The following is a 12,329-nucleotide window of genomic DNA, read 5'->3' as shown; positions in this document are numbered from 1 at the left end:
AAGTCAGTAGAGAACGTTAGGATACATCTAGCTTCGCTGGGATAATTAGCTGGTCAATTACGCGAAAGTTTCTGAACTGTTTTAGGTTATGAAATTCACGAATAAGAGTTAATTTGTTGCAAGCGTTACAGAGTGCTCTTCTCTTCCTTATTTTGTACCAATCAGCACACGATTAGGCCAACAACAACAAAAAAGTCTGTTTACGGTATCCCGACCGACCCTATTTTTTCGCGCGACCCTAGACTTTTGTTTTGGCATTTGGGAAGAAAAAACAAGTCGCGTAAGGCGAAATTACTACATTTAGTCAAGCTGTGGAACTCACAGAATGAAATTGAACGTAGTCCGCCGCTAGAGCAAAAGGCAGTGAAAGTGACGATCCTGTTTGGCGCGGTAGCGCTGTGCTTCATAGCACGCTTTACTGTACCTCTCTTCGTTTTAACTTTCTGAGCGTGTTTTTAATCCAAACATATCATATCAATATGTTTTTGGAATCAGGAACCGACAAGGAATAAGATGAAAGTGTTTTTAAATTGATTTCGACAATTTAATTTTGATCATATTATTTAATTTTTTTTAATTTTCAGAGCTTGTTTTTAATCCAAATATAACATATTTATATGTTTTTGGAATCAGAAAATGATGAAGAATAAGATGAACGTAAATTTGGATCGTTTTATAAAAAAAATGTGTTTTTTTTACAATTTTCAGATTTTTAATGACCAAAGTCATTAATTAATTTTTAAGCCACCAAGCTGAAATGCAATACCGAAGTCCGGCCTTTGTCGAAGATTGCTTGGCCAACATTTCAATCAATTTGTTTGAAAAATGAGGGTGTGACAGTGTCGCCTCAACCTTTACAAAAAGCCGGATATGTCGTCATTTATCCAAAAAAAAAAGGAAAAAAATGTCCGGGGATATCATACCCAGGAACTCTCATGTCAAATTTCATAAAGATCGGTCCAGTCGCTCTACTCTGAATCGCTCTACACACACACACACACACACACACACACACACACACACACACACACACACACACACACACACACACACACACACATACACCACAACCTTCGTCTCGATTCCCCCTCTATGTTAAAACATTTAGTCAAAACTTGACTAAATGTAAAAAGAAAAAAAAATTAAAAACAAATGTCTTTTTTTTACTTAAAAATATTTTTTTTGGAAGAAATTTTTTTTTTTTAAATACCGACCTACCGACCCTATTTTTTTTGCCTATGTTACCGTAAACAGACTTTTTTTTTCTCCTTATGGAATATTGCGTTACAGTGAGCTGAGTGCGAAAAGCAGCGTAGCACGTCCAAGCTGTATCGCTTAATCAGTGCGACCCCCGCTTAAACCCTCTTATTTCAGTTGTGCATGACATTTTGTTAATTGCTTTGATCGAGTGTCATTTCGGTGATCGTATTATAATTGCACATGAAAAAGGCGTAGCTAAGTCCGGGTCATAATGATAAGACTCTTTGGCGGTTTAATGACACTTGTTAACCCAGAACAGTATCAAGAGCAGAATTTTTTTTTTAAACAATACCGACCTACCGACCCTATTTTTTTTGCCTATGTTACCGTAAACAAACTTTTTTTTTGTGCCTTATGGAATATTGCGTTACAGAGAGCTGAGTGCGAAAAGCGGCGTAGCACGTCCACGCTGTATCGCTTAATCAGTGCGACCCCCGCTTAAACTCTCTTATTTCAATTGTTAAACTGCATGACATTTTGTTAATTGCTTTGATCGAGTGTCATTTCAGTAATCGTATATAATTGCACATGAAAACCGCGTAGCTAAGTCCGGGTCATAATGATAAGACTCTTTTGCGGTTTAATGACACTTGTTAACCCAGAACAGTATCAAGAGCAGAACATTACGCCAACTCTTCTGCATTTCTGTGATAATCTTGTTTGCCTTTTTGTTTAACGTATTCATTGCACGAGAAGGTTGATAAAAGCAGAAACAGCTGCTACTGGGAACATTTTCAGATTTCAAACACACGGGAAACGAACCCGTTTCAGTTAAATTCAGGATTGATTCAGGATAGTATCCTAAATACCGAATATTGAATAGATCTTTGATCGGGGACTAAGATGGCGTTTTCCGTCCTTGCGACACATTTAACTTCGTTGGCGTGTTTGCTTCGACTGTCACCCTGTGGCCTCTCGCTGACGCCGTTGATTCGAAATGGACACATCCAAACAGGTACCGTCATTCTTCTTGCGATTGCACGAGTGTGTGTGTGAGAGAGAGAGAGAAAGAGAGACAGAGACAGAGAGACAGAGACAGAGACAGAGACAGAGAGACGGAGACAGAGACAGAGAAAACAAGTCGCGTAAGGCGAAAATACAATATTTAGTCAAGTAGCTGTCGAACTCACAGAATGAAACTGAACGCAATGCCATTTTTCAGAAAGACCGTATACTCGTAGCATCGTCAGTCCACCGCTCATGGCAAAGGCAGTGAAATTGACAAGAAGAGCGGGGTAGTAGTTGCGCTAAGAAGGATAGCACGCTTTTCTGTACCTCTCTTTGTTTTAACTTTCTGAGCGTGTTTTTAATCCAAACATATCATATCTATATGTTTGTGGAATCAGGAACCAACAAGGAATAAGATGAAAGTGTTTTTAAATTGATTTGGACAATTTAATTTTGATAATAAATTTTATATATTTAATTTTCAGAGCTTGTTTTTAATCCGAATATAACATATTTATATGTTTTTGGAATCAGCAAATGATGGAGAATAAGATAAACGTAACTTTGGATCGTTTTATAAATTTTTATTTTTTTTTACAATTTTCCGATTTTTAATGACCAAAGTCATTAATTAATTTTTAAGCCACCAAGCTGAAATGCAATACCGAAATCCGGGCTTCGTCGAAGATTACTTGACCAAAATTTCAACCAATTTGGTTGAAAAATGAGGGCGTGACAGTGCCGCCTCAACTTTCACGAAAAGCCGGATATGACGTCATCAAAGACATTTATCAAAAAAATGAAAAAAACGTTCGGGGATTTCATACCCAGGAACTCTCATGTCAAATTTCATAAAGATCGGTCCAGTAGTTTAGTCTGAATCGCTCTACACACACACACACACAGACACACAGACACACAGACACACAGACACACAGACACACAGACACACGCACATACACCACGACCCTCGTTTCGATTCCCCCTCGATGTTAAAATATTTAGTCAAAACTTGACTAAATATAAAAAAGAGTGTGTGTGCATGTGTGTGTTTGTTTGTTTGTTTGTGTGTGTGAGTGTGTGTGTGTTAGTGTGAGTGTGTGTGTGTGTGTGTGTGTGTGTGTGTGTGTGTGTGTGTGTGTTAACGGGATTATATCTAACAAGAATACTGTCTCAAATCGCCCCAAGAGCTATACAGTTCAGATTTGGGTTGTAATTATGTGACCACACACCAGGAATACCGTAAAATAAACGTTTGAAGACGGCTATGTTTTGAGTAGGAATCCCAGACTGTTATTCTGATTGTGACGACTCCTAGTTTTCGTCTAACCTTTTGACCCTGAGCATCCCATGTGCTATTCCTAGAGATACGGATTTGAAATTGAGCCGAGAGCTAAAGAGTTCGTTTTGGGAGTTGAATAGATGACAGCACACACGAGGAAGGTCTTGAAATTAGTGTTTGAGTGTTCTATTTTTCAAATCGGAATGCTGTGTTTGGTAGTCATAGCAGACCGTAATATTTCCAGCGTACAATGCGTTTGTTTATGTTATACGAACCGGTTTAGCTAGCCCTGTATGGCACGGAATTTGCATGCGTTAGCTAGACTGTAGGTTTGCCTTCCTCAGTCCAACGGTCTTAATCTGCTTTGACGAATGAGTATCTATGAAAACTAAATAAATATTTATGACGACCGGAAGCCCTGACTCCTGACAGGAGAGATGGGCGATGCAAAACACTCGCTGATTAAACTTCATAGTATTTAGCATAGTTTCGGAGCAGTTTTGAGCACATCATTGCAGGTGTTTCTAAATTACAGTCCAGCAAATGTCCCTAGACCTTTTTAAGGTCCAAATCGTCAGAAAACTTTCCAAAATGGCGCCTTCGGTATACTATCTTTAAGAAGAATGAAAACCTTTATACCCAGTCTTTCCATTTCAGCCCAACAACACAGTCTACTTGAAATACTCGGAGTGCAGAGTTACAAGGGTTATCTCACTGTGGATGAGCAATATGAGAGCAACATGTTCTTCTGGTTCTTCCCCGCTGAGGTGGGTGTATTTTGTCTTTGATGCTTTGTGCATTAGTGAATCCGGTTATCTCGTTCAACAGTTGCTCCAGCAGCTATCTCATTGCAGTGTGACAGCCACATGTTGTTCTGGTTATTTTAGGCTGAGGTAGTTGTATAAAGTCTGTGTTGCTTCCTGTCTTCAATAGTTTATCTGACTCATTGCGGCATGAAGGTATTGGAGTCTCTTGTTCGGGATTCTATATAGTGTCTTATCTCACAGACAATAATTTATGCTGACTGTCAGCATGGTTTTAGAAAAAGACGTTCCTGTGTCACTCAACTCATAGAGGTCATGGAAGACCTCACAAAATTTTTTGATGAAGGTGAAGCCATAGATATTATTTACTGTGACTTTAAGAAGGCTTTCGATACTGTGCCGCATGAGAGATTACTCCTAAAGCTTGCTTCGTATGGGTTTAGTTCCAGCGTCCTTTCCTGGATTCGGTTCTTCCCCGCTGAGGTGGGTGTATTTTGTCTTTGATGCTTTGTGCATTAGTGAATCCGGTTATCTCGTTCAACAGTTGCTCCAGCAGCTATCTCATTGCAGTGTGACAGCCACATGTTGTTCTGGTTATTTTAGGCTGAGGTAGTTGTATAAAGTCTGTGTTGCTTCCTGTCTTCAATAGTTTATCTGACTCATTGCGGCATGAAGGCCAAATTTTGCTGAGAAACGAGACACTGGCTGTGGTATTCGTTGTCAGGGCCGGACTACCGGGGGGGTTATGGGGGTTGCGCAACCCCCCCTAGCCTAAACATGTACCTCACTTATTTAAAAAAAATGTATTATTGTTTATTTTATGCCGTTTCATGCAAGGAACGACCATTTTCCTATCTCAGAATATGACCTACCCTCCAGCTTCAGGGGGCGAAGCCCCCTGACCCCCACAGGGGGACTTGGACCACCACTGGCAACCTCCCCCCCCCCCTCTTTGCCTAGTCCGGCCCTGGTTGTTGCTGTGGGATGTGTTATTCTCTTTTGCTCCATGCCTTAGATACCTAGTCCAGCTAGTCCAATTCAATGGATGTACTCCTATTAAGTCAGTGTCACATGGTCATGTTGCAAAGTCTGTGCCATTTGGCCACCAAGCAACTTTATCCTGTAGGACTGGTGATTAGTTCCTTTTGTCTATCATGAAACGTTCAATAAATATCAAATATCACACAGATCATCTTTGACAGTGAACCTACATGGATACATTTGTTAACATCATTTGACTTTCGATTCCATAGTGCTGGTGCGAAAACACGTAAAATGCCGTTTTGTTTATCATTCAACGTTCAATAAATACCAAAGATCAAATAGATCTTTGACCGTGGACCAAGATGAATAAGTTTCTAGAACTACAATGCATCATTTGACTTTCTATTCAATAGTGGTGCAAAAACACTGAAAGTGCCGTTGAACTTGGTCAACTTGTAGAACAAACCTGATGCCCCAGTATTGTGACTGAACGGAGGACCGGGCGTCCTTCTCGTCTCTCTCGTCTTGTCATGTCTTTTCTGGTCTGGTCTGGTCTGGTCAGGTCTGGTCTGGTCTGGTCTGGTCGGGTCTGGCCTGGTCTGGTCTGGTCTTGTCTGGTCAGGTCTGGTCGGGTCTGGTCTGGTCTGGTCGGGTCTGGTCTGGTCTGGTCTGGTCTTATCTTACTATTGTTTCAGAACACACCTGATGGCGCAGTGTTTCTGTGGCTGAACGGACGACCTGGCCATCCTTCTCGTCTCGTCTCGTCTTGTCTGGTCTTGTCTTGACTTGTCTCATCTTGTCTTGTTTTATTTGATCTTACTATTGTTTCAGAACAAACCCGATGCCCCACTGCTGCTGTGGCTGAACGGGGGACCGGGCAGTCCTTCGACGTTTGGAGCGCTGTTGGAGAACGGACCTCTGGCGCTCAATGAGCAAGGGATGCGTACGTTATTTCCTCATTTTGAGTATTTACCGGGCTCATACAAGTCGGGTTGTGGTTATTCATATGGTTCTCATAGATAGGGTTCGAAGGGACAAAAGGCTTCATCTTCAATTTCGTTAGCTAATGATTATGCTTGGGAAGTATTCAAGAAATGTTGTATTTAGTGGAACGATTCTATTCTATGTCTATTGATAAAAGCTAAGACGTTTTTTTAACTTTCAGTGGAGCGCCGAAGCGTGTCATGGACCGAGTCGTTCCATATGCTGTACATCGACAACCCGGTACGTGCCTTGTATTATTGGATGACTGACGGGCGCAGTGGCGTGGTGGTAAGACGTCGGCCTTCTAATCGGGAGGTCGTGAGTTCGAATCCCGGTCGCTGCCGCCTGGTGGGTTAAGAGTGGAGATTTTTCCGATTTCCCAGGTCAACTTATGTGCAGACCTGCTTGTGACTTAATCCCCCTTTGTGTGTACACGCAAGCACAAGAGACAAGACCCGGTGCGCACGGAAAAGATCCTGTAACCCATGTCAGAGTTCGATGGGTTATAGAAACACGAAAATGTCAAGCATGCCTCCCCTGAAATTGGCGTATGCTGCCTAAATGACGGGGTAAAAACGGCCATACACGTAATAATCCACGCGTGCTAAAAACATGAGTGAACGTGGGAGTCTAAGCCTTTGAACGAAGAAGAAGATTGGATGATTTTCATTACCCTTTCGCTAAAACACTTCAAAACAATAGGAAACGAAAACGTGCTAAGAGAAGTAGTTTATTTATTCTTTCATTAAACTGTTTTTTTGATGATTTTAAAATTTAAACAAATAATTGTAAACAAACTGTCACGTAAGCCACCTCCAATATAGGGACATGTTTTCAGTGCCGAACCGAATGTTGCGCTTTCATCGCAGGTACTATTGTAGTTTCGCTTAAGTTTGGGAGGAGCATGAATATAAATATTTTCTTTGAGATACAGGCTACATACATTACCAATTCTACTGTAACCTTCTTCCTCTTCTAAATTTCGCACGACTTTAATAAACCTTTTCGGGATTCCAGCTGCAGTTCTTATTTCATAACTGTTGCTATGACAACTGCAGTGCGACATCTTCGCGCTTGGCAACTTGAAATTGAGAGATTATACAGATTGTCGGGAAAACGACCGAATACTCGCTGCAGAACCGAAGCAGAAATGACATAATTTTCCTTGTCTCAGACTTCCGGTGAAAAAACGCCATGGCTCCCGGCCGCCCCCCCCCTCCCACCCAAAAAAAAGCACGGTCCCTAGGGGGGCGAACTGTTACCACCAACTGGGATGTTATCTCGGCAGTCGGGAACGAGGAGATAACGTCGACTTTGTCTCGTTTTTGAACAAACGTTTTGTTTTTTACATTTAGTCAAGTTTTGACTAAATGTTTTAACATAGAGGGGGAATCAAAACGAGGGTCGTGGTGTATGTGTGTGTGTGTGTGTGTGTGTGTGTGTGTGTGTGTGTGTGTGTGTGTGTGTGTGTGTGTGTGTGTATGTGTATGCGTGCGTGCGTGTGTGCGTGCGTGTAGAGCGATTCAGACCAAACTACTGGACCGATCTTTATGAAATTTTACATGAGGGTTCCTGGGTATGATATCCCCGGACTTTTTTGTTTTCCTTTTTTTGATAAATACCTTTGATGACTTCATATCCGGCTTTTTGTAAAAGTTGAGGCGGCACTGTCACGCCCTCATTTTTCAATCAAAATGTTTGAAATTTTGGCCAAGCAATCTTCGACAAAGGCCGGACTTCAGTATTGCATTTTAGCTTGGTGGCTAAAAAAATTACTTAATGACTTTGGTCATTAAAAATCTGAAAATTGTAAAAAAAAACATTTTTATAAAACGATCCAAATTTACGTTCATCTTATTCTTCATCATTTTCTGATTCCAAAAACATATAAATACGTTATATTTGGATTAAAAACAAGCTCTGAAAATTAAAAATATAAAAATTATGATCAAAATTAAATTTTGGAAATCAATTTAAAAACACTTTCATCTTATTCCTTGTCGGTTCCTGATTCCAAAAACATATAGATATGATATGTTTGGATTAAAAACACGCTCAGAAAGTTAAAACGAAGAGAGGTACAGAAAAGCGTGCTATCCTTCTCAGCGCAACTATTACCCCGCTCTTCTTGTTAATTTCACTGCCTTTGCCACAAGCGGTGGTCTCACGATGCTACGAGTATACGGTCTTGCTTAAAGATTGCAGTGCGTTGAGTTTCATTCTGTGAGTTTGACAGCTTGACTAAATGTTGTATTTTCACCTTACGCGACTTGTTTTTCCCTGCAGCCGCCGCACGTATTGTCCATATTACTTCAACAATACATAAACATGGTTTCAGGTTGGCGTTGGATACAGTTCCACAAATAATCCCAACGGATATTCCAGAAATATGGATGACACCTCCAAAAATCTGTACAGGTACATTTTAAAACTGTAGAAGTTCATTTCGATGTGTATTACTATTTGATTTGGCATTGTGTACAGAATTATGTATTTGTGTATGTTTTCGTGTGATGCGCTTAGAACTATTTTAAGATTATCGCCTTGTAAGTATCCTCATTATTATAATTATTGGTTTAACCTTTTTGATCTTGCTTACTTTTTGTGAGCTAATAAATGTTATATAAGGTAACAGTTATCAACATGTTATCTTAAGTAGCCAGCAGGTATTGTTTTCAATTTCTTTTATTTTTAATTCTGAATGTGTTCGTTTGCTAATGAATTATGCACAGGTACTTTTGATTACGTAAAAATGTCTTAATGAAATGGTTGACAAACATTCAAATTAACTCCCTCTTGTGCAAAAAAACAACAACAACAACAACAACAACAAAAACAACTAAGTGCACTTGGGAGCTACAGCCTACAAACGCAAAAGAAGATAATTAAAGTACGACCGTTCAGCGTTGGGGTGGTAGATATAATAATAATAATTGTCAGTAAGTACTGGTGTCACATGACTGATGTGAACCAGTTGATTGGCTAATGGCGATGCGCTAAAACTGTTAGCGCACTCCAAGAGTGCGCTAACTTTTCCACAGAGCGTATTCTTCCGCCCTTTGGCTTTGCCTAAGCGAGACTGTACCCTCATCCTCAGAATTAATAAATGACATGTAGCGTATATTCTCCACAATACCAAATGGCCATACATTTTCTGCTTCTCAATTAAAGCAGAAGTGGGGTTTTTTTCTGACAGATTGCATGTGCCTGTGCCACAGTGCCACTGATCTAAAAATAGAAGCCGCTGCGTCTCAAATAATTTTCGACTTGCATATATTCTAGAACAAGGCAAGAAATCGAAAATGTGTAGGGTTCAGAACGTTCTTACCATATTTAAGACTTATTATAGACCAGCCTGCCTCATGCGTGCAGATTCAATGCAACGTGACGAGCAATTTTTGTTTTTGAAATGAGACTGCCGTTGTTCGATTGCTCTGGCCTAGCAGACGACATAAACCCCGCTCAGCAAATAAAGCTGATGGGGTCTATGTCGACCAAAAGAGTGGAATTCCCTGTAGGTCGAGTTCCTGTAGGTGGATTCCCTGTATACATAAGACTTTAAAATTGGCAATCTAGTATACAGGGAATCCCGCAGGGTGCAGTTTTTCAATAAAACTTGCAAACCATACTCACATTTCTAAGATGTATATAAAAAAAGATCGAAAAACATTAAATTCTAACGATGTCGCTAAGCATCACGTGACTTTCATTGATATTAGCGAAACGCTACAGGAACTACACCCTGTGGTATTCCCTGTATACAAGATTGCCAATTTTAAAGTCTTAGGTATACAGGGAATCCACCTACAGGAACTCCACCTGCAGTGAATCCCATTCTTTTGGTCGACATAGACCCCAACAGCGCAAATAAACATGTTGGGCAAATGTGAACGAAAAACCGATGGGGATATAATACGTGTAGAGTTCAGAGCATTCTTACCGTTCATATTTAGTACCAGACTCCTCGATGAGTGAAGATACAACACAAGAACCATACCACATTTATTTTGAAAATGTGCTAACCGTCGAGCAGTCGATCATTGAGTCAATTCAAGGGGCACCACTCTGCACAGTCAATCCGTCGAAGCTTGACTGGAGGTTTTGAATCGCAAATGACTTGTCTAAATGCACAGCCCTTTCTCCGAGTTCAAATGAGAGCTCTATTAAAGATTATCACTTTTTAGCTTAACGCTACACTGGAAGTTACCAACAGAAATTAAAACAAGAGTTTGCGTGTGACGAAAGCACGACACACTTGAGAGAGCCCACACAAAACTTCAGTCTTCCACGACCTGACCACACAGTTTTGCCTATTCAAATGTGCGTAGCAAAATGTGCGTTTTGAATCATCTTTTTTCTCTGGCGGTACTGACAATATCGTTATTGAAACAATCCCAGTGCACTAAGGGATTTATAGAGCAAATCTCGAAAATAATTATTGAACTCAGCGCTATGCGCTTCGTTCAATAATGAATTTTCTCGATTTGCTCTATAAATTCCTTAGTGCACTGGGATGTCTCAATAACTTAAATAGTAATAATAATAATAATAATAATAATAATAATAATAATAATAATAATAATAATAATAATAATAATAATAATAATTGTCAGTAAGTACTGGTGTCACATGACTGATGTGAACCAGTTGATTGGCTAATGGCGATGCGCTAAAACTGTTAGCGCACTCTTGGAGTGCGCTAACTTTTCCACAGAGCGTATTCTTACGCCCTTTGCCTAAAGCAAGACTGTGCTCTCATCCTCAGAATTAATTACTGACATGTAGCTTATATTCTCCACAATACCAAATGACCATAAATTCCCTGCTTCTCAATTAAAGCAGAAGTGGGTTTTTTCTGACAGATTGCATGTGCCTGTGCCACAGTGCGGCTGCCACTGATCTAAAAATAGAAGCCGCTGTGTTTCATCTAATTCTCGCCGACTTGCATACTGAGATTCTTCTCATCGTGTTAGTGGCATGTAGCTTATCATCCACATTACCAAATGATGAGTTAATATAAAATTCCCACCCGCTAGCAGAAAACACAAGTGTTATTCCGATAACGTACCAGCTAGACCAGTTTGGAAGACTGACTCGATCGACTCTGTCATACGTAGCCGCACTGATTACACTGAAATACGACTGCATCAGTTCAGTAAATGAATGGTTTCCGAATTATTATTTCAAGGCAAGAACAATCGTAATCGAAAACGTGTAGGGTTCAGAACGTTCTTACCATTATAAGACTTATTACCAGCGTGCCTCGTGCGTGCAGACTCAGTCAGTGCAGACTGCATGCAGTGGTTTGATTGCCCTAGCAGACGACATAAACCCCGCTCAGCAAATTAACATGTTGGGCAAATGTGAACGAAAAAACGATGGGGATATAATACGTGTAGGGTTCAGAGCATTCTTACCGTTCATATGTAGTACCAGACTCCCCGATGAGTGAAGATACCACACGAGAAACATGCCACATTTATTTTGGAAATGTGCTTTCCGTCGACCGTGGCAAGGGGCAAAACTCTGCACAGTCAATCTGTCGAAGCTCGCTGAAGGTTTCGAAACCAAGAGCACAGTCCTTTCTCCGAGTTTAAATGAGGTCTCTATGAAAGATCATCACTTTTTAGCTTAACGCTACACTGGAATTTACCAACAGAAATTAAAACAAGAGTTTGCGTGTGACGAAAGCACGACACACTTGAGACAGCCCACACAAAAGTAGATCCAGTGACACAAACCTGACCACACAGTTACGCCTATCCAAATGCGCGTTGCAAAATGTGCGTTTTGAATCTTCTTTTTTCTCTGGCGGTACTGACAATATCGTTATTGAAACAATCCCAGTGCACTAAGGGATTTATAGAGCAAATCTCGAAAATAATTATTGAACTCAGCGCTATGCGCTTCGTTCAATAATGAATTTTCTCGATTTGCTCTATAAATCCCTTAGTGCACTGGGATGTCTCAATAACTTAAATAATAATAATAATAATAATAAATGAGCATTTATATGGCGCAACATCATAACTTTACATTTATGCTCTTTGCGCTTGACACATTTAAAATTAAAACACAGTTATTCAAGCATTTACATCTACATTCAT

At 40.2% G+C, this 12,329-nt stretch overlaps 1 protein-coding gene across 3 annotated transcripts in view; it reads left to right on the top strand.

Annotated features, from left to right (window-relative positions):
* The first annotated feature begins 1,890 nt into the window (after positions 1-1,890).
* Positions 1,891-12,329, top strand: part of LOC138964476 (probable serine carboxypeptidase CPVL) — an 80,658-nt gene continuing 70,219 nt past the window's right edge. For 2 of the 3 annotated variants that reach the window (XM_070336446.1, XM_070336444.1), the window contains exons 1-5: positions 1,905-2,215; positions 4,148-4,257; positions 6,070-6,181; positions 6,404-6,462; positions 8,561-8,640. In XM_070336446.1, the coding sequence (XP_070192547.1) occupies positions 2,104-2,215; positions 4,148-4,257; positions 6,070-6,181; positions 6,404-6,462; positions 8,561-8,640 (473 nt within the window). In that variant the 5' untranslated portion in view covers positions 1,905-2,103. Of the gene's footprint in view, positions 2,216-4,147; positions 4,258-6,069; positions 6,182-6,403; positions 6,463-8,560; positions 8,641-12,329 lie in introns of all 3 variants that reach the window. The other variant, XM_070336445.1, reaches the window with a different exon arrangement.

The sequence above is a fragment of the Littorina saxatilis genome, linkage group LG4 (genome assembly GCF_037325665.1).
Source record: "Littorina saxatilis isolate snail1 linkage group LG4, US_GU_Lsax_2.0, whole genome shotgun sequence".
NCBI lineage: Eukaryota > Metazoa > Mollusca > Gastropoda > Littorinimorpha > Littorinidae > Littorina > Littorina saxatilis.
This window is presented reverse-complemented; position numbering and strand designations above follow the sequence as displayed.